The sequence below is a fragment of the Uloborus diversus genome, chromosome 4, assembly GCF_026930045.1.
Source record: "Uloborus diversus isolate 005 chromosome 4, Udiv.v.3.1, whole genome shotgun sequence".
Taxonomy (NCBI): Eukaryota; Metazoa; Arthropoda; class Arachnida; order Araneae; family Uloboridae; genus Uloborus; species Uloborus diversus.
The window spans coordinates 85,309,267-85,332,695 of record NC_072734.1 but is presented as its reverse complement, the minus strand read 5'-3'; the positions used below and the strand labels follow the sequence as shown (position 1 = coordinate 85,332,695).

Genomic DNA, 23,429 nt, shown 5'->3' with positions numbered 1-23,429 from the left:
CCTAGGCGCCTTATGAATTTAAAATGTCAGGCTCTTAACAAGCCGCCACTATCCTAGTTGGTTAAGGCTCGATCTTGTGCTCCAGAGATAGCACGATCAAATCCCACTCTGAACCTTTTTCTTTTCTCTTCTTTTTTTTTTGCTATCACAACAATTAGTGGTAACGCTTTTCACCCCTATATTTTGAAATTTATTTTTTACAAAGATCGCAAACTTTTTCATTCAATGAAAAACCTTCTTGCTCGTTATTCTGTACAGTTTGTTTTGCCTTGTAAAGGTTTTTTGACCTGTGGTCCCCTTACAGTTATAAGGGACATCTGCTCATAGGACATTCGGATCAGTTTTTTTTTTTTTTTTTTTTGTTATCACAGCAATTATTGAAATACAGTTTCTCTTCCCTATACTTTTAAGAATTTATTTACATCATTTTTTTTTTAAATTATTTTTTTCTTCCAGCAAAACAATTTAAAACAATTCATATTTTTCATTCTAAAGTATATGAGGAGGAACATTGAGTTTTTAATGAGAGTAATCATGTCTAGAAGGGAAAAAAAAAAGTCAAATGTCCTATGAGCAGACGTCCCTTTTAACCTCCTTATGTAGAATGTTTTTCAGTGAATGAAAAAGTTTGGGATCTTTGGCAAAAATAAATTTCAGAAAGTAATATAATGGTGAAAGGCGAAGGTCCAGAGTGGGATTTGATCCTGCTATCTCTGGAGCACAAGATCGGGCCTTAGCCAACTAGGCTAGCGGCAGCTCGTCAAGAGACTGACATTTTCCTCATAAAGCGTGAAGGAAACTCCATGGCGACTTTAAATCGATTTTTCTCATAATTTTCTGAGTGTTGCGTTGTATTACTTTAATCATGTAAGGTACTAGGGGTCCTCTTTCACCACGCAAAAAAAATATTGGCAAATCTCCGACCCCACGGTCGTACCATCTCCTTGTTAGTGAATTTGAATGTTGGTTTGTTCTTCTGCATTTAACTACCAAAATACATTGGTCTTCTGCCTAATCTCTTTGGTGCAGATTGAAATTACAGATGGAAGATGTTTGTACACAATGGAGTTTAACTGAAAAGGACCCAACACAATATTTAAAGAGGGGTCTGAAATCAAGAAATTTAATTCATATTTTTTTCTGAAGTTATTTTAATTTAGCCGTCAAATGTTTTTAATATTGCAACCTGTTGCTTTTCTAAAATCTTGCAAAAAAAAAAAAAAATTTTAAAATAAACTATTATGTAGAATATTGCCTTTCAATGTTGAGTTGCAATATATATTTCAGGCAGAGAGATAAACTCTTATATTAAGGCTTTAAGTACTGATTTAAGAAACTGTTCCGTAACTTTAAATAATAATTCACTTTCTGAGTGCAAGAGATATCTATTTGTTCAATCAATCAAAAATATGTAAAGACAACCAGAATCGGTTGTTGAAATAAGAGTATTGCTGTAAAATCCTATTTTAAAGATGTCAATTTCAGCAAAAATAGTTTTAGAGAACACTTTTATAGTCCCAAACTAAAATTACATATAGGAATATCATTCACAATATCGGCCTAACCAAATTTTTTTGCGGCTAAATGAATCCATTGATCACTTTCATTAACGTTTACGTCAATGATTAGGTACCCGGGTACCTTTTAGTGACATAAATCAATTTTTATCATTTTTAATTAGATTTTGGCCAAATTGCTTATTTAATCCTGAATATTAACATGAATCTGATCTATGCTAAGTTGTTACCATATTTCCAGAAAATTTATATTACAGGTTATTTTTTGCGGTAAAAATTCTTTTATCATTGCTCAATAATTGGTACTACCCATAAAATTATTTTTTGACTCCAAAAGTTGACAACATAGTGCAGATTCTGAGTATATTCTGAGTTTCTGGTTTGATAAAATACAAAAAACATTTATCAATAAAAATCCAAATACCCGCTTACAATTAATCCATGTCATTGGCGTCGTCAGCTTAAATTTATTGGGGGGGACCATTCTGACTCTGTCATTTTCAAGTTGCATTAAGAAAAATTCGTGTATATTTATATATAACACACACACACACACACATACATATATATATATATATATATATATATATATATATATATATATATAGTCGACCTTAGATACAATTTCAACTTTCTTAGCGCACTGAAGCTTCTTTCAACTTTACACGACGAAGGGCGGCACACCAAGAGTAGCGGCACCAAATTTTCAACATTTTGAAACAGTGGACAATTGAATTAACCGTTCTTAATGAATAAAATCATCGAAAACGAAATCCAGCTTTATTGAATCAGCCGCTTTATGGAATCAAAGCTGTTTAGAACAAAATGTGACTCATATAAGCCGCGACAACTGTATAATTAAATTTTTATATTACGTAGTGATAAAACCTGCAGCTCTAAGTTCTTGGCACAAGTTGTATTCGAAGGAGTTTAATTTGATGTTTTTTAATTAAAAAAATAAAGTATATATTTCACCGTTATGACATTCACGAACCTGCGAAAAACACAACTACAAAAATAAAATAATACACAAATAATTAAGCTCTCATAATAACATATTTTAATAATGCATACTTTTAAAGTATTTTCTTAATTTTTTCAGGTTTTTTGTAACAAATGCACCAAAATTTTTCTTTTTTGTTGAATCCTCCATATACTCAATGCATATGAAACCAGAAAACAGCAAAAACCATGCCCATGTAAATACATTAGTTTCGGATTTCTCAAAGTCAGCAGGGAAAGTGCCGCTCCTGATCCTCTCTAAATGACAGGCCTGCTTGAGCACACCCCACAGATTGCAAAGTACTGGCCTACACAGAGAACAAACAGCATTTGGTGTAGAATTGAATTCTGATTGATCAGTGGACGATGGGAAAGAGATAAAGAAATGAACTGTTTTTTTTTCTGACACGTGACAATAAGTTTTAAAATGGTTATTTCAATAAAATTTGTTCAGAAAAGCAGGATTATTAATGGATAATTTTCTGTTAAGCTTTAATAACTAAAAAGAGTATTATTTATTCCATTAAAATTTATAAAAGATGAAACATTTAAAAAAAAGAGAGAGAGAGAGAAAGTTGAACGCGTTTGCTCCGATAGGACTCATAATGTTAAAATATTGACTGTAAAGCATACCTGATTAGCAGGCATTCAGGAGCTACTCGATCGGAGGTCACTGTGAACTTTCATAAACTTTCCTTTCCCAGAAAATTTTGTCAGACGAGTCTTCAAATTTCGAGTAGTTTTTTGCGGAATATTGCATTAAAAAGATGTTCTCATTAGATGTAATAATATGGGTAATTAGGAATTTCATTCGGAAAATCGAGAAGTAACCCCATCTGAATAGTATAAAATCGGGGAGTCTTTGCATGTATTACACTAAACAGAATGGTACTTACCTATCACGTTCTTTTGATTTTTTGAAGATGGTTCCGTGGATGTTGATGATGATACAGTAGTTAAAAAATGCTCAGGTTCAGTTGATGTAGAAGGTTCGCTACATTTTCCCGTTTCAAGCCACCTCTCCATAGCCGTAATCGAATATGTAAAAAAAAAAGTAATTTTACCAAAATAGGAGCGCTCTTCAGGTCACCTACTCTCAAGGAGACCAAAAGACCACATGAAATTATCTTTATTTTTGTCGGAACGTTTCCCAATAGGGAAGCTCCTTTTATTTCTGTATTTTTTTTCTTTCTGGTCATCTTGCGCTTCTTTTTTCGTTGGTCTATCAGAAGTGACATCACAGTATCCATCGTTATGCTAGCTTACAATTTGCTTTTGAAATTGCACGTTAATTTTTAGACTCCTCCTCTTTTTTTTTTTTTTTGTAAAGTAACGGTTTTTTTTTTTTGTCAAATTTGAGATGCTGCAAACACATTTGAGAAACCGCGCTTCGATAAGGTACTTTGAAGCCACGTGTTGAATAATGTCAAACACATGACACGTCCTTTCCCTTTCTATCCCAAACTTAACCTTTGACCAGGTAAGTGGTCTTCTAAATTTTTGTGCATCCTTTGGCCAGGATGTTGTTGCCAGCTGCAAAAAACCACCAAAGAGGTCTGGTGTCTCATTTTGTTTGGGTAACATCGGGGTCGCTATAAATTGAATCGAATCGGAGAAACAAACACTGCAAAGCTCGAAACAGAAACCTGGAAGCGACAAGAAACGAGATAAGAAAGAAAGGGGCAGAAACTCAAATCCCCGTCTGACTTCTGTTGACTTATTAGCACGAGAGTCGTAAAAAAGGGGGGGGGGGTCCATATACGCTGAAGACTCGACTATGGATGGTTGACATAGCACTCGGGAGAAGTTATCCCTTTTCTAGCATCCTCCACTGAAGCTAGCTAGTGTGCGCAGAAAGCAGAGCAATGGTTTGTCATTGGAGTTCACTTTCCGACTTTCCGTTCACTTATACACATCATATATTTTGCTTTATTTTTTAGTTCGTTTTTATTTCGATTTTCATTTCGTTTCATTTGATACGAATTAAACATGATAAATTATGTATTATGCAACTGTTTAAAAGTCTTCAAAGCAAAACTAATTTCCCCAAAATAATGAATTTCATCTTGACAATTATCGAGGGGGTCCGATTTTCAAATATTGAGGGGGTCCGGTCCTCAAATATTGGGGGGGTCCAGACCCCATGGACCCCCCCCCCCCCCCGGCCGCGACGCCCATGATCCATGTCTCCCTTCGGATTTATGTTCCACAGATTGGAAACCGCTTGAATATATTTAAATCCATCTTCATTTGGTTAATGACAATTGAGGCAGTGAGAAGCAAAGGAATGAGAAGCAAAGGAATGAATTTGAGTAAAATGCGTTTTAAGATAACGTCCTAGGTAGGCTTTCATGGTTTTTTTTTTCGATATCATGCAGGGCTCCCAAATGGTCCGCTTTTCCCGCCAAAGTCCTTTTTTTATGGTCAAGTCCGCTTTAGACCGCTTTTTAGCATTTTGGTCCGATTAGTCCGCTTTTATATTGTTTTTGCTTAAATATCAGATTTTAAAGTTTTTCATTTCGTTAAAAGTTACTGTACACCCAAACACGCCGCCGCAGCACGTGTTAAACAAGGTTCGTACAGCCATAAAAACCTTGAAAAGTTCTTGGGGAAAAAAAGGGTCATTTTCAAGTGCTTAAAAACCTTGAAAAAGTATAAAAACTTTCTTTATTGCTTGAATTCTTTCAAAAATCATTGGATTGTGCTTGTAATTCTTTTAAAAATATTTCACTAGTGCAATTTTCTGAACATATATATATTCGATATGATTCATCGCGAAAAATTGCTTTCGTGTTTGAGGTTTCAATCCTTCTGCATCTTGTTAATATTTTGATGCGTTTTACAATCCAAAGTGATTTTGACATGTGCTTACCTTAGTTTAGCTGATTTTTCGTTTAATTTCAATAGTTGACGGAGGAAATATTTTGGAAACTATGGCAACATGGAACTTACTCGGACTTCGCGGAAAAATGCTTCTTGCGTTTGAAATTTCAATCCTTTTGCATCTTGTGAACGTTTCGATGTTTTTGCCAGGGTGAAGTTATTTTGACATATGCTACCTTAGTTTAGCTTATTTTTCGTTTGATTTCAATAATTAATGAAGGAAATGTTTTTGAAGCCATGGCAACATTGAACTTACTCGGACTTCGCGGAAAAATGCTTCTCTCGTTTGAAATTTCAATCCTTTTGCATCTTGTGAACGTTTTGATGTTTTTGACAGTGTGAAGTTATTTTGACATATGCTACCTTAGTTTAGCTTATTTTTCGTTTAATTTAAATAATTAACGAAGAAAATGTTTTGGAAATTATGGCAACATCGAACTTATTCGGACTTCGCGGAAAAATGCTTCTCGCGTTTGAAATTTCAATCCTTTTGCATCTTGTAAATATTTTGATGTTTCCCACTATTGGAAATTATTTTAACATATGCTACCTTAGTTTAAGCTTATTTTTCGTTTAATTTCAATAATTAACGAAGGAAATATTTTAAAAATCATAACAACATTAAGCTTATTCGGACTTCGCGGAAAATTGCATCTCGCGTTTGGAATTTCAATCCTTTTGCATCTAGTAAGCATTTTGATGTTTTTGACAATTGGAAGTTATTTTGACATATGCTACTTTAGATTAGCTTTTTTTCATTTAATTTCAATAATTAAGGAAGAAATTATATTGGAAACCATGGTAACATTGAACTTACTCGCACTTCGCGGAAAATTGCTTTTAGTGTTTAAAATATCAATCTTTTTGAATCATGTAAATATTAAAATATTTTGCCCAATCGAATGTTATTTTAACATATACCACCTTAGGTTAGCATGTTTTATGTTTAATTTAGTACAAAATAAATAAATTTATTTTATGGGAAACATGCCAACATTGAACTTGGTTTGTGAAAATTTGCTTCTCTGAGCTCTCAATCGTTTTGCATCTTATAAGTATTTTTATATTTATTGCAAATAGGAGTTATTTTGACATGAACGTCAAATTAACTCGATTTAATTTTAAATAACTAAAAAATTAATAATTTTTGTGTGTTTTAATTCAAGTTTATTCAGTTTTCCAAGCATAATTTTGATTATTATTAGCTTATTTTCGGTTATTACTGTTTTTTTGTGTGTGGGGGGGGGGGGTATATTAAATTTAAACAGTTGAGCACATAACATTTTAAAGTAGCGTTTGTATATGAAACAAAATTGAATTATGTAATTTTATGAAGTTGAATTTGTGTATATCATTTCATTGTCATGATGCCTGCTAAAGGAGGGAATTTGTTTTTCCCCCCCATAAAAGTTCAAAGCACTCATGGCCCTGCAATCATAGAGTATTTTTTTTTTCATGTAAGCTTTATGATTCTTGAAAATATACTTTGAATATGAAAATTGCAAAACTAAGCCTCATGTGCTCTGCTTCTCTTTGTGGTTGAGCATTTAAGACATTTTTAGGAAAACTTTCAATACAGTAGATCTGTTTGATGTGTGATAGATTCATATCGGTTGAGAAAGGATATAATGCTATTAAGAAGCATTACAAGACTGAAAAACACAAAAATAATTTTAAACTAGAGAAAGATGAAGCACAGCTTCATCTATCCTTCAGTGAGACAACCAGCATCCCTGGTTCAATTCAAAATGTATCATTACGCCTATTTAGTTCTAAGGAGGCTGCCTTAAGTTCCTGAGCTAAGTGCCTCCCCCCCCCCATCCAAATGTTTGTGTAAATAATATTATTCAATGGATAAAAAGATCAGTTGTGCAGAAGGTGTTAAAGGAATTGTATCATTAAAAATCTCAGTATTATGGTTAACTAACAAATTATCTTCACAGATTTAGCAGCAGGCAGTTAATTTGCCTTTTGGTGCTTTCTTGAGTTTAAATGAATGGTCCTCCCAAGGTCCTCTTTTTAATCTTAACTGGTCCTCTTTAGTCCTCTTTTTGTTTGAAAATGGTCCTCTTTTACCCTTTTCTAAAACTAAAATGTGTTGGGAGCCCTGTATCATGCAGTACAGCAGCACCCACCAGGGCTACTAGTACGCTCTCTCGCTAAAAGATATAGGAGAGGTTCCCCTTTTATTTGCTCTGGTTATCTCCAAATTTTGAATTTTGCCACTTTCATCCCTTTGCTTCTCATTGTCTCAATTTATGAATTTTACTGTTCAGTGGGGATTTTTTCTTAATTTGTTCTCTTGAATGTTTTAGACAATCTTTGTTTTATAAATATAATATACTTTATAACATCTCAAACAAGCTATCAATATATATTTTTTTTCTTTTCCAGATCATTTTTTAAGAAGTCTGAAGGAGATACTAAAACGTAAGTTATGCTTTTCAAATGAACTTCTGTATGTTTTGTTAGGTATAAGTTCAGAGCTTTGTTACCTATGGTTGAAACACATTTTTTGGTCACACTAAAACTGTTGATTCTTTTACTTTATTAAAATTTAAGTCACCATCATACAGACTTAGATAAAATGGAAAGCTTTCTGCAAACACAAATCCTAACTGGAAAATTTTCTGCAAATAATTACTTTGCCTAACTCACCCTTGAATAGAGAATTAAATTTATATTCAAATATGAGAAAGGTCAAAAAAAAAGGGGGGGGGGGGCTAAAAACAATCATTTTTTACAATAACATATAGTTGTGCTTAATTTTCACCAACTGAAGAACCATTAACCAAAAACCATTATTTTTTTCACACGTGTGCTTTAAAAGGCTTTTGAAGAAAAGCTTCAACAGAAATAAACTGAGATTTTTTAAAAAAAATTCCCTTAAAATTTTTTTTTATTTTTTAAAAATATTTTTATTAACGTTGGCAGTTTGACAAAAAATTTCTGCAGAGCCAAAAATTTTGTCTATATTATGCAGCAAGACTGCCTGCATATATGCAGGATTGTTCTTTGTGTAGCACATCATAATTTCCTCTGCATTGATTTAGAAGTTCACTAATTGTTCAACTATTATATAAAAAAAGGAACCAATGTCATACCCCACCCTTGGCGACTTTTTCCTGTTGGTGCCAAGAAAGCATCGGCAAGGAAATGATGTATGACGACATATGTCATACATCGTTCTTAGCGATGCTTTTTTTAGCGCCAACAGAAAAAATTCAGATAAAAAAACATGATCAAAGCACTTCAGAACACTATATATTTATAAAAACAACATAAAACCACAACAAAAAACATCGCGAATATATGCTTTAAAAATACCAGAAACTAGAAAGTTTTTGTACAGAAATAAAAACTACTAGAAAGTATTTAAAATGCTTAAATTAACAAATTACTATAACAACTCACCAATGAAATAGGTACCAATAGAAACAAAAGCTGTTTTCTAACATGCATTTCATTGAAAACTTTTCTCATACTCTGCTAAAAAAGAGCAAAATGATTCAAATTGCGATGTTTAAAGCGGAAATCATCCCCAAAATCAATAACTATTTCAGCCAAAAAAACACTTAGTTACTCAAATTTCGATGTATAAAAAGTAGAAATGACTCAACAGAACATCCCAAACATAAACAATACAAAAATACCATACATTAATTTGCTATCCAGACATGCTTTCAAAATACCTATTATATTTTACATAAAATAACACCTTCATATTTCAGTACCTAAGGGAGGCATGTTTATAGAATATGTCTAAATAATTTGTGGCATCGGTAAGAATTAACTTTTAAAATAAAAAAAACCGTACTATTTTTGTAAAATTAATTTACATACAGTAAAAATAATGTTAAAAACTACAAGAAACCCTCAAGATTTTGTAAAAGCAATGAATTTCGGAAGTGAGAGTTTTTTGAGCAATCACAATTGCTTATTGCTTTAATTTGACTGTTTTGATGTGCTATCATTTTATTTTCCCGCCAGCATCACCGTCGACTGACTCCTCACGATGATGCTCCTGTAGCGAAAACTGTCTCCATGTTCAGTTCATATCCTACACACATGCATACACTCACACACATATACACCTACACACATAAACACATACATACAGTCACCTTCACATACACATACGCATTCATACAGACACCTACACACACACAAACATACACACTAATACCCACATACTCATGCATCCACACAGACACAAACACTTATGCCTACACACACATACACAGACCCTGCCCCCACGCACACAAACATTCATACACACAACTACCCACGCACTCATGCCTGCACACAGACACAAACACACATGCCTACATACACATACCCCCTACACACTAACACACATACTCCCCACACACAAGCACACACCTACATACATACACACTCGTGATTGCAAAAAACATTATTTGAATTCAAGATGTCAAAATTCAAATTATTTATTTTTTTCTTTTGAATTCTAAAAAAAAGGAACTTACCTTTTTATGGTATAAATCCTCACACTCAGTTTGAAACAAAACAACATATGACAATGGCTACCTTACAGACAGGGCCGGATTTAGGGGAGGACAGGCGGGGCTACAGCCCCGGGGCCTCCACAATAAAATTTTTACAAAATATCCCAACTTTCACGGATCGAAAAAATCGGATATATACATATATATCAAAATATTCGGATATTTATCAAAGTATCGGATATTTTTGAAAATATAATGATCTTTTCGAACCCTGATTTAGGAGCCTCCGCTCTTTCGTTGCCCCAGGGCCTCCACACTTCCAAATCTGGCCCTGCTTACAGATACACACCAAGTTGGAGTTTACTTTTAATTAACTTTCAAGTTTGAAGAAAGTGGCATTTTCTAATATTTATTCATCGAAAGACCAGAGGAAAATCAATTGGAGGGGGGGCCCTAAGCGGTAAAAATTTTGGCCCCCCCCTAATTAAAAAAAAGAAGTTCCAATAAAATAAAAATAAAGTATAAACAAAAATTTAAAGCAATATCGTTACGCAATAATTTTTATTTTTAGTATCTAACTTATATATAAATTTTCGGCGTGCTTTACTGGCAGCAAAATCGTCAATTATTCTTTTAGCGTCGATGCGATTTAACATATCTACCTCTATGCATAAAATCGCCAAGTTATTTAATTTATTTAATCCCATTTTATTTCTTAAATAATTTTTCACTCTTCAAAACAGAAAAAGATTGTTTGCCAGACGCATTCGACAATGGAATAGTTAAGAAAAATTTCAGCAATGTTTCCATGTTCAGAAATGTACAAGACATTTCTTTCGCTGCATGATAAATGTGATAACAAGAGTCTGGAAGTGAGTCTAAAGTGTCTGGATTTTCTGGTGTTGTTTCAGAGGCGTTTTCTTGAAGGAACATAATAAAGTGATAAAATTCATCTTCTAAAGTGCAAAAATCAATATCATTTCTGTAAATTTCCTTAAAACTTTTGAGTGATGTTTTTATTTCTTCTGTAGATATGTTTCAATCAAAGAAGATCCGAAATGGCTCAAGGGCAACATTATATTTCTGAACTCTTGGAAGAGATAACTGTGCGTTTATGCTGACACATATCACAAAAAAAGAATTAACTTTAAAATTGTTTCTGGTTGAGAGCTCGTGTCCTGGTTTTTTATTTTCATCAAAAAAATAGTTCCTCTTTCGAGGTCTGCTAGTTTGCACATCCTCTTCAGTAAATGCTAACCCTGAAATATCAGTTGCTTCTTTTTCGTATTCTTTTCGAAAATTAATGATGAAATTTTCTAGCGATTTCATTAAGTTGGACCCTTTTAAGAGTTCACACTCTATTGATTGCAATGATTTGCTAACTGCATTTATTCGTTGCAAATAGTGTTTCAAATCACAGTCATTAAGACAGTTTCATATTTTACCTTCTTCTTTAAGAGTGCTGTCGCCTCTAGAACTGTTGCTTTTTTCTCTTCTTTCGCAGTACCAATTTCTTGCAGAGCCTCTATTATGCATGAGAATCCAAGTTTTATAGCCAATACCGCACCTGCTCTAGCTGACCACCTTGTGTCAGATACACTTTTTACAGAAACTGATTGCCTCTTTGTGTACACTTGGAAGCCAAAATGCTCCATCGATGAGTTGATGCCGCGAAAAATGTAAACAGCTTCTGCACAAACATAAAATATTTAATTGCAGAGCTACAACTTTCTGCAACGAACTTTTCCATTAAATTTAGGGAATGGTTCGCACTTGGAATGAGTTGGGGATAGTACTTTCGTTTCGACATAACTGCACGGGCCGTTGGTTTAATTACAGTTAGAAATATTTGAAACCAACAAATTCGACATTTGTATTCCATTCAAGTTTCGAGGTCCTATGGCATAGTGGTGAAATTTTTGGGGCCCCTAAATCGGGACTCATGGACCTGTTGATCAAGGACAGATCCAGCATCTGGTTAAGGAGAGGTCATTTCGGAAGTCAATTTTTTGGCATAAAAAGAGCATATTTTGGAGGCCCGTAAAGTAGAACTCATGGGCCTATTGGTAAATCAGGCCCCGGCTGTAAAAAAAACTTGTTCATTCAGTTTCAGTTTAGATGCTTGCCGAACTTCAAGGCTCTATGGCATTGGCATCGTAATTCAAAATATTGGTGAAACAATTTGGGTGGGGGCCCCTAAACCCTTTTGGTAACTCAGGCCTCGACTGTAAAATAACTCATTAGTTTAGTTACAGTTGGTAATATTTAAAACCAATTTGTTCGAGCTTAATAGTTTCCAGTCGAGCTTTGGTCCCTATTGCATCGCTGAATTTTGGGGCCCTGTGCCATTACGGGGACCCTTGCGGCTGCTTAGTTTGCGTACTGTTAGACAGGCCACTGCAAAAAACAACTACTGAATTTAAACTAACAACAAAATAAGCTTTCCTGTAAGGTATATTGCACGAAAAAACAAGAATATCTCCTGCGTGAAACTGATAACAAATTAACAAGTTTGAACAGATCTAAGATTGCCTTTGTGTTGCCAAATACAGATTAGTTTTGGCAGCATGCTTAAAAAATTATCGCCTCATTGGCGAGGAAAAATATTTCAATTTTGTGCAAAAATTTGAAGGTTGCCAAAGGAGGGGGGGGGGGATATCACATCTGTACCAAAAAAAAAATTAGTTCATGAATAAGTAAATAGTAAAGAATCAAGTAAATGTTCTGATTTTAGCATTATTGCTAACAGAAAAGGGGTGTTTATTTGTAATACTCCCCCTAGTTTGCCCTATACATTCGTTATTGTCCTGTGTATGTTTTTCTGTTGAAAATACGGGATTTTAGAGAGACATTATAAAAGGTTACAAATATGAAATGCCAGCAAGGCTTAAAATTAAAGCTGGAAAAGTAAATATCTTCTATGCCTAAAGGTTTGTCCCAGTTTCTTACTCTACATTAAGATTTGTGAAGAGCAACAGCTTGAAGCAATTTTATTTGATTCTTAATTACAAAACTTGCAGCAGCGCACATCCTTTTAATTTTCACAGATCGGCTATAACAACACAAAATTTCTGAGCACAGTGAAAGTACTCATTTTTGAAAGTGGTAATTATCGGTAAAATGATGACATCAATGATTTTGGGATCTGAAAATTTTTCCGATTTTATATGAACAGAATTGAAAGTTGACAAAAAAGTATTTTGTGAGGCTAAAATTTTTGCAATTGCTAGTAGTAGTTTGCGAAAATCATTAAATTACAAAATTAAGTGCTTTTACAGTATATCTTCTAGAGAACACCAAATACCAAAATTTGCCGACTACCAAATATTAGATTAAAAAAATTTTAACTATAAAATATAAATTTATGCCAATTTAAAATAGAAAATGTTTGTCTACTTTGTGAAATGTAAATGCATTTCCATTCAACATAAAATTTATGTACGGTACAACATCAATGAACAATTTCCTCAATTTAATGGTTCATTTCACTGGTCCAGATTTGATTGCATTGAATATGTATGCTCCTCCATTTAACGATATCCTTGATTTAACGATAACTTTTTCCAGTCCCTTGACAATCGTTAAATTGGAGTTATACTGTAAGTATGATTTATGAATTTAAAATAAATAAAAAATGAAATCTTTCCAAAAAATAAAAAATAATATAGTAAATGGCTAATTTAGCTTATGTTTATTGACAATTCGAACTTAATTTCCTTTTTGATACATGATTTGATAAAATAATAATCATGTTAACATGTTATGTAATTAATAAAGAATCTTGCACGCATTTACCTTACATTCAAATACAAACCCAAATTGTTTACAATAAAATTACAAATTACAATTTATTCCAAATGAGTTTGCTATCTTAGCAGTAGATACCATTTGTAAACAATATGAATTTTCTGAAAACCTTTTTCTTGCTTACGAACATGAAATTTAACTAAAAGTTATTTTACCAAAAGGCTTCGCGGATTGCAGAAATTAAGTTTGCTAACAAAAAGAAGTCCTATTTGACAGTAAAGTATTTCAAAAGGTTATCAGCTTACATTCTTTTCGAGATCTATAAATTGTATTTTTTTTTAAATCTTTATATTGTTGAATACTATAAAACATTCTATCCTGAGACTAGAGAGTTTAGAATTGGACTAATTTGTACCTATGTTTTGTAGATTTTTTATGTCCGAACTAGAGATGAAAACAATCCGAAAAAAACCGTTTTTTTTTCCGAAGAGGTTTTTTTCCGATTCGGAAAAATTGAATTTTTTTCAATTTTCCAGAAAGTTTTAACTGAAATTTTCATCAAAAGTGATAAAATTAGTAGATCTCATACTTAAATTCTGATGTTATTTCCTTCTCCCCCCACTCCCTCCTTGTATGTTAAAATACTGTCTAATTTTGATAATGCAAGTTGTTGTATGATAATAAAATTTGTATACATAGATAAAAAAATATTTAATACTTTTTGCCCAAAAAATGTTGTTTTCCACAAAATTATCTCAATAATATCAATTATATATTTATTTGTTTGTTAGAGTGTCCTAAAAAATTGAAAGTCGATTTTGCAAGTCCCACATCCTCTTATATTTTTCCTTTTAGATCTAAACAATTGTAAAAAAAGTTTCATGTAATTTAAACTACGGCTACCCGTGCCGACTTGTGCCTGAAAGTGTAAACCAGCCTCAAACCTACTAGGCCGAATAAGATTTTTTTTTCTTGGAAGTTCGAAATTTTATGCTGATGAAAAAACGTTGCCTCTATAGCCCCACATGTACCACAAAAATATTTATCAAAATTTTAAACATATTTTGGTGTCCAACAGGAGGCCTGAAATTTAAAATTTTCTTCAAAAGAATTGATTTTTTTCAATTTACCTTTTAAAAAATTACATATACAGTTAAAAGATAAAATATCAAGTGCAAAAATTGTTAGTGAACACATTTTCAAATCAACATTTGCAAATGAAAAACAAAAATAATATATTTAAAATGAAAAATTTAACTTAAAATTGAAAAGATAAATATTTTGAGTACCATGTGGGAGACTTAAGTATCGTAAGAGAGCAGAAATTGCTATTTAACGCTATTATCGACTCTATTGTTTATATTTTGTGTCTTGATAATTTTTTAAAATTTACCTCATATTTTTAAAAATATATAGAGAAATTATATTCATTTTTTGAAGAAAATTATAAATTTTTGGCCTGCTCGACACCTAAATATTTTTTTGATTTGGATAAATATTTTTGTGGTACATGTGCAGCTTAGAGGCAACATTTTATAAACATGAAGTTTCAAATTCCAAAATATTTTTTCGATTCGGTTTAGTACACAGTGTTGGTTCACACTTTCTGGTGCATGTTTTATATGGGTTGCCATTGTTCAAATTGTATGAAACTTTTTTAACTTTTTTTTTTGACCTTAAAGGGAAAATATAAGAGGGTATGCGACTTTAAAAATCAGCTTTCGTTTTTTTTTTTTTTTTGGGGGGGGGGGGACACCCTAATATCTATTCTATTATTAACTTTTGCATTCCATTGAACGAAACCCAACTAACTTTTACATAGCACTGAACAAAACGTAAACGTAAATGAAAAGTTTTGAAAAAATGCAGAATTTAATTATTATACATTCACATAGCAGTAAATTAAACACCACTTTAAAAAAAATTCTACATACTCGACTGTGCTAAGAGCAGAAGTGAAATCTGCAGTTCAGCTCAAACTGAGATAGTGCATTTTAAAGTTTGGCTCTTCCATATATTTGATTCAGATGTCTTTTTTTTTTCCAGAATTTTTCTAAAAAATAGTTCCCGATAAAATGACCCTAAAACACATCATTTATGAAGCAAAATGCGAAACAGGGAACAACTTGGTTACAATATCTCAATTTTGTTCAAAAGTGCTGATATGACTACTTTTACTACTATGCTTACCACGGTCGTATAGTTAACTGAAATTTTAGCGTGAGTTTTGGTTCAGCTTTAGAAACCATTACGCAGTTTTGGTTGGGGTTTCTGTTGGGAAGATAAAAAAAAAAGCAATTTAGTTTTGATTTGGACGTAGACTGGATTGGAAAAAATCAAAACTGAAAAGCATTTTCAGACAGTAAAATTACATTGCAAGGGAGGGAAATCATACTTATTTTTCTTTCAAACAATATCAATCATGTTTGAATGTCAATTATTCCTATTATTGTTTCAAGTTTCAAAGGCATCTAAAATACAAAACCTAATTGTTATGAGTAGACACACCTTACCCAATTTTATTTGTTGAACCACGATTTGACTTATTTCTCGTGTTTGACTTAGAAAGCTCTCGATTATAAAACAAAAAGGCTATTTTTTCTAATGAAACTTACCTTTATGTGTATTTCTGTTAAGCAAAAAACAAAAGATGCGTGGATTGCATATGTTTTTAATGCTTAACCCTTTGTATGTTCCAAGAAAAATTAAGAAACCCTATTTCTATTCATAAAAAAAAAAACAAATTTTCTAATTTTTTCCGCTTTTTCCAGGGGAAAAAAAAAGGAGGAAAAAAAAAGGTTTTTTTCACCACTTCAAAATTTCCGGAAATTGTACATCTCTAGTCAGGACTCAAAATTGTGAATCAACTTCAGCATGCGTGATTCTTTTTCTTTTTTCCTAATTGAAACTAGGATGCTTATTTATTTACAATTTCTTTATCCTCCAGTGTCTTACGGCTGAATATCCAACCAACCAGACTTGATATTCTTCATAGCATCATGATGTCACTGAACTCTCAACCATGTTGTTGATTTAACCAATTGCTCTTCAATTTATGTTCTTATGTCAAATTGGAATTCTGTATATATATATTTTTGAGTGAAATGCCCAGTATACAATTTAGGATGTAACGGCTAGAAATTGCTGTAGTAAATTTGTTGACCACTTGCACATAATTTTTAATATGCAAGACTTTGTATGCTTTTTTGATCAATTAGTTTATTTATTTAATTTATTTTTCAGAAACAAAGAAATAACCAACTCAGTGACAACCTCAAAAAAAGCCACTAAAAGGAAAAGGTCTTCAATTGACGACAAGAATAGTAAAATTAAGGATACTAAAAAGACAAATGGCATTGTGAAAGTTAGTGTATGAAATATATCTCTCCTTTTGTTTCAATCTATATACTTTATAGTCGAATTCATTCAAGTGCAAATATCTTTACTAAGAATAAAGCTGAATGTCCTTTGTCCGGATCTCTGTGACGCACATAGCGCCTAGACCGTTCGGCCGATTTTCATGAAATTTTTGCACAAAGTTAGTTTGTACCATAGGGGTTTGCACCTCAAAGCGATTTTTCAAAAATTCGATGTACTTCTTTTCCCAATCCAATTTTAAGAACAAAAATATCATAAAATGGACAAGTAAATTACGAAACTATCATAACGTGGAACCGCAACATGGGTACAAGCCAATGGGCGAGAAAAATCACCATACATTATTTGTAAATATACAGGCGAACCAAAAGACCTTTTAATTTTCTATTATGGGCAAAGCCGTGCTTGTACCACTAGTAGAAAATATAAACACAAATATAGTAGTAAGCACACTAGAATGCATAACAAAATAAAGTAAATTAAGTAGATGAAGCCAGAACTCATCAGCAGAGAAAACTTTATCCTATCATCAAAAGACCAAAAAGTTGTACTAAAAACCAAATGGGGGACTTCTAATTCCGAAAAAAAAAAAACTAACATTCAGGAATACATTGGGCTAAACGCACCACGTGTGAAAAATGAATGCAAATTTTTGAAACTAAGAATCTCAAACTTTTGGAACTAAGACCCTTCCCTGGGGGGTTTGTCTCTATTATTAGAAGCTAAAAGTTATCAATAACAACACTCTTTTCTATACTTGAAATACGCCGCCAGCTCAGTCATTTCCAGCCGAGGACTGCAGTTTCGTGCTTATTAGCACTCATCAGCCCGGCATAGGAAAGTGACTGAGTTGCAGATGTGACTGAGCTGGAGATGGAAAACTTCTTAAGGAAGCCAAGAGTGCGAAACAAACTGGTAGCTGATGTAGAATTAGCAGACCAGACGAGTGACCGAAGCAATGGTTCTATTCAACTCGAAGATTGAACGCGAGGCAAGGTATATTCAGTAAATTTTACACTTTATTAAGGGGAAACAAGTAAAAATTCTTTTCATTCAAATGAAAGTCTTAAATTGATATTTTTAAACAAAATTCTATGCTCTTTAAGAATAAGCAGTGAAGAATAGAACAGTTGTGAACTTATATATAGTAACTTTTAGATGGTTAATTTGCTATTTTTCTTGCAATATGAATTAAATGTAATGAGCTGATAAACTATCACAATATTTAAGTAAGAAAAAGCCCAAATTTGCAGATTACTGCAGACACGTGTTTCAGCGTTACAAAGAAGGCCTTTTTCAATGCAAAAAGGAAGGAGCTTATGGATGAATAGACATCCGACAAATGCCAAGAGCAGATAAACATACAGCTTAAAAGATAAAAATAGCGGATTAGCCAAACACCAATGAGAAAATTATAATCCGATAAGGAACCAATAGGAATACAGACAAAGGCTAAGAGCTCTTTCTGAGGTACAGTAAAACCGAAAGAAAGAATTCAATTGGACAAAAATTAAACCAAAGCTTAAACAAAAAAAAAAAAAAAATGTCGATAACCTTGAACCGCAAGAAAGGGAAAGCTGAATGAAAGAAAAAAAAACCACCAAGAAACAAAATAAACAAAAACAAAAATTTTCCGAAAAGGAAAAAATAAAGATATATTGAAGAAAAGGGGGAGAATGTCAACCAAGACAAAAAAGTTAAAAATAAACAGGAAAGGACAATGTTAAAGATATGGGAGCCAGACATTGGAAAAATACGGAACTGCTTTAAGATCATTAACTAAGTTAGAACTGTTCCTCAAAGTATGGAAGAAATATAAAAGGATTCCCAAAAGTGAAGATCTGATGAATTGGGGCATTTTTGGATAATCTGATAAGAGTTAAAATCAAAAGAGTGATTCAAATCCCAACAATGTTGAGCAATACTAAACTTATTTAATTTTTGATTTTTTTTCACATAATTTTGATGCTCTTTCAAGCTAGATTTTAAAGCACGTACATAAGATGATTTGTCAAGAACAACAATTTGGCTACCCTTGTCAGCTTTGGTAACAACCAGATCAGAATTATAAACTAAGTCTTTAAAACGGCTAACAGTATTAGCCGTTTTAAAAACTGCAGGTTTAGAAATTTTTGAGTTAAAGTCAATATTAGAAGCTATAAGATGCCAAACCGAATCTTTTTGAGAGGAAGTTAAGGCACTAAATTTAAAAGCTTTCTCAATAGGAGCAATAAGCTTTGAAAAAGAAGGTTGAACACTCACAGCAGAATTGTAGTTGTAAACTTGCCTATATTGGACAGACTCGTCATGCTTTAAAACTTTGCTTGAAAGAGCATCAAATTATGTGAAAAAACAACAATTAAATAAGTCTAGTATTACTCAACATTGTTGGGATTTGAATTGCTCTTTTGATTTTAACTGTTATCAGATTATCCAAAAATGCCCTAATTCACCAGATCTTGACTCTTGGGAATCTTTCCATATTTTGAGGAACAGTTCTAACTTAGTTAATGATCTTAAAGCAGTTCCGTATTTTTTCAATGTCTGGCTCCCATATCTTTAACACTGTTCTTTCCCCATCCATTTTTTCCATTCATTTTTGATCTATCTTGCTTTGTTTATTTTTAATTTTTTTGTCTTAGTTGACATTTTTCCCCTTTTCTTTTATTTATCTTTATTTTTTCCTTTTCGGGAAGTTTTTGTTTATTTCATTTCTTGGTGTTTTTTTTTCTTCCATGCAGCTTTCCCTTTCTTGTGGTTTACAGTTATTGACATTTTCTTTTTGCTTAATCTTTGTCCAATTGAATTCTTTCTTTCAGGTTTACTGTACCTCAGAGAGAGCTCTTGGCCTTTGTCTGCATTCCTATTGGTTCCTTATCGGATTATAATTTTCTCATTCTTGTTTGGCTAATCCGCTATTTTTATCTTTTAAGCTGTATGCTCATCTGCTCTTGGCTTTTGTCGGATGTCTTTTTATCCATAAACTCATTCCTTTTTGCATTGAAAAAGGCATTCCCTGTAACGCCGAAAGACGTGTCTGCAGTAATCTGCATATTTGATTTTCTGGCGTTGTTGTTTCTTACTTTACTTTTCGCACAAAGGTATTTATTTATCTTACCACAATATTGTTTCATATTTTTCCTCCTTTTTCATATTTTTGCACTCCTGTATTTCTTGTATTTCCTCTTACTTTTTTCTATAATATCATGCTTGACAGTAACAACAAATATGGTACACAAACATGCAAATTAAATTGCATGTGCAGTAGATTCTCCTTTATCCGGCCTAACAGTGACCAAAGACAATCCAGATGATCTGGACAATCTGGGTTATATGGGTTATAAGCTATCATAAAAAAACTATCAAAACAATTTTCCACATAATTTCTTAATAAAGAATCGTCCACTGTCTTTTAGTTCAAACATGTGTGTCATTTGAATAAAGTAAGGTCAGTCTATCTCTTCATCATTATAGTTTAGCTGCAGAGGTGTTTGACTACTTTAACTTGTACAATCTATGCATTAACTGTTCATTTAATCATAATAAAAAGTGAATGTCCGGCTTACACAATTGTTTCCAGCATTTCTCAAGTTTTCAGTGATGATGCTGTGAACTGTCATTTCATAACGTCCAACTTCATCTGCAATCGTTCTCACACCTAACCCGTGGTCCGAATTTAGCCCAAGATACACACGTTCCACATTTGAGTACATTCTTCTGGTTGACGGACATCCTGTTTGAGATTCATCCTCGATGCTCTCCTAACCATCTTTGAAAAACTTGTGCCACCAAAACGCATGTGCTTTCAACAGGCTATTATCTCTGAACACTTGCTTACATATCTCTGAAGCCTCTGAGACCGATTTATCAAATTCCACCTAAAACTTAATCGCGTAACGCTGCTCAAATGTTATCTGCATTTTGGGACTTGAATTGACATTTACAACAGAGGTCCACTATAATGACGATGCTGTCCGAACAAAGACTCCCAGACGATTGCGGACCGGAGTGAGTCTCACCAGTAACCCCCACCACCGACATAACCAATTTCTGCACACTTGAGTGGTACAGTCGCATCAGGAAAAAATGAGTCTTGTTACTTTTTATACACATTCTGTATGTCATAATATGAAAATTTTTGAAGCTTGTGGGTATATGCTATATGTCTAAAAAATGTTTGAGAGTATACGGCGTATATGGAGTATACTTACTCTATGGGGACACCACTTGGGCGTACATATAGTTACATTCTTGCTATCGTAATTTTAAGTGATCATGTGTACATAATTTTTTGTTAAAGCTTCAAATTTTATCCATGTAAACGAGATTCTACTGTATGTATTTCGGAGTTACAATGTCTTCAATCCTTGAAAGACACATCATTTGCCATCCCACAGAAGTTTCTTGTTTTCTCGAAACATTATTTTCATTGTTGTGCATTAAATTATAGCATTGGTAATAATGCATTCATTATCCTATACTTTTTGATATTTGGAATAGTATGTTTCATTTCTTGTTGATTTCTTAATATATGTACTCTTTTAAAATGTAATTAATGCTGTTTTTCTTGTGCTAGGTTAAGCAAGAAAAGAATTCTGAGCCTAAAAGTACATTAAATGGTAATGCTGAAGAGTCGCCTCTCAAACAAAAAGAGGATTCTGAGCCAATAGTTAAACAAGAAAAGGATTCTAAATCCATTGGAACATTAAACGGCAATGTGGAAGAGTTTTCTCTTAAAGAGGAAAAGGATTCTAAGTCTGTAATTAAACAAGAAAAGAATTCTGAGTCTGTTAAGCAAGAAAAGAATTCTGATCCAACAAGTGCATCAAATGACACTGCAGAAGAATTGCCTCTTAAACAAAAAATTCAAAATGATTTTTCTGATGGTGATGGTAAAATTATCTAATTTCATTAAATTGTATAGAATTTTATTTATTGAGCAGTCACAAGTTGCTTATTGTCCTCACTTCAGTGTAGTTGATGTCCTTAGATTTTTCAGATTACTGTGACAACAAGAATAAGTCTAGCTTGTTGTTTTTAATAGTAATGTAGAAAGACTAACTTTCACCCTCATGATTACAAATTGTCTGCGGTTTGCGATCATTCATTTTTTTTTATGGCTTAACTCAAGCAAATTTTAAATGCAAAACTTAATCTAGTCAAGTCTTCAACTTAAAATTTTTGATTCTAAATAATCACATAATGAAAATATACTAGGAGTATTTTTTTTTTCATATCTCTAAAATGTTGCTAAATTCCAAAATATGGTACACGTCCTTTCTTCCTTCTCCACCTATTTTAAGGAATGGACTCATTTTCTCAAATAATTGACAAGGGTCATTTGTTTGCAATCGGACAATGTTTGTAATATCAAAAGCGTAGTATTTGAAAAGTGTTTTATACTTTATTAAAAAATAAAGTTTGCGAATGAAAATACCTAGATTGTTTATTAACTATCTGTTTATGAATTATTTTTTACTAACATTTTATGAACCTATAAATAATTTATACTGTGTGCACAAATTATGAACTATTTATGTATTGATTCTTTTCTGTATTATTGTTTTTATCGCAGTTTTTTCTTTGCAACAGATGGTTATATGAAACTTTGAAGCTGTAACTTCAGATTATTAATTTCACAAATATATAGTTCATGTTATTAGTAATTATGAATTAATGTTTCAACTTTTGACCGTGCACACTTTTAAATAAAAAGAAATAGGGATTCCCACAAATCTTAAACAATCGGACAGTTATAAATTCCATTTGTAAGAAAATTGTATGCTTTTAACTTTTAAATTCTAATTCTTTTAAACAAGTTGTTATGAACTTATAAATTAGTTTTGTTTTCTTTGTAGGTGCAGAAACAAAAGATTCTTCTCAGTCATGTTCTAAAAGGTAATCCTTTATTTTTACCCTCTTGGTAAATGGATTATATGCATGCATTCTATTTTATTAGCTTATTTATATTAATTCCATTTTTGTTCTATTTATTGCAACATTACGGATCTGGCCAGATGAAATTTATTTTCTTTAACTGACCCTTCCCAAAACTGTTTATTAACTAAAGCAGTGGCTCACAAAACTTGACCTGTCTCCTAATTTCATCAAATATAAACTAAACTGCTGTCCCTTCATGTCAAAGTTTTCTGAGGGGAGGGGACAAAAAGTGAATTTGATGCATTTTCTGGGGGAAAACATCAAAATACGTGCAAAAATGCTTAATTATATTGCTAGGTTCTTTTAAACAATGGGAGGAGGGGGAGATGATAGGTCTCCTTAATGCCCCAAGCAACGGCTTATTAGAAAAGCGTTTTAAGGCTTCAATTTCAAAAAAATTCTGGGGAGGACCTATTATGCTCCCTTCTGTAATGCTAACTAAAAATATCTCAAAAGTGAAATGCTTCAAATTTTGAAAAATTTTTGAGGGAAA

At 32.6% G+C, this 23,429-nt stretch overlaps 1 protein-coding gene across 1 annotated transcript in view; it reads left to right on the top strand.

The window, feature by feature from the left end:
- The window catches only part of LOC129221522 (DNA ligase 1-like), a 76,113-nt gene that overhangs the window by 661 nt on the left and 52,023 nt on the right, over positions 1-23,429 (top strand). Inside the window, exons 2-5 of the mRNA XM_054856014.1 lie at positions 7,797-7,832; positions 16,862-16,982; positions 21,573-21,888; positions 22,855-22,894. Coding sequence (XP_054711989.1) covers positions 7,797-7,832; positions 16,862-16,982; positions 21,573-21,888; positions 22,855-22,894 — 513 coding nt within the window. The remainder of the gene's footprint in view (positions 1-7,796; positions 7,833-16,861; positions 16,983-21,572; positions 21,889-22,854; positions 22,895-23,429) is intronic.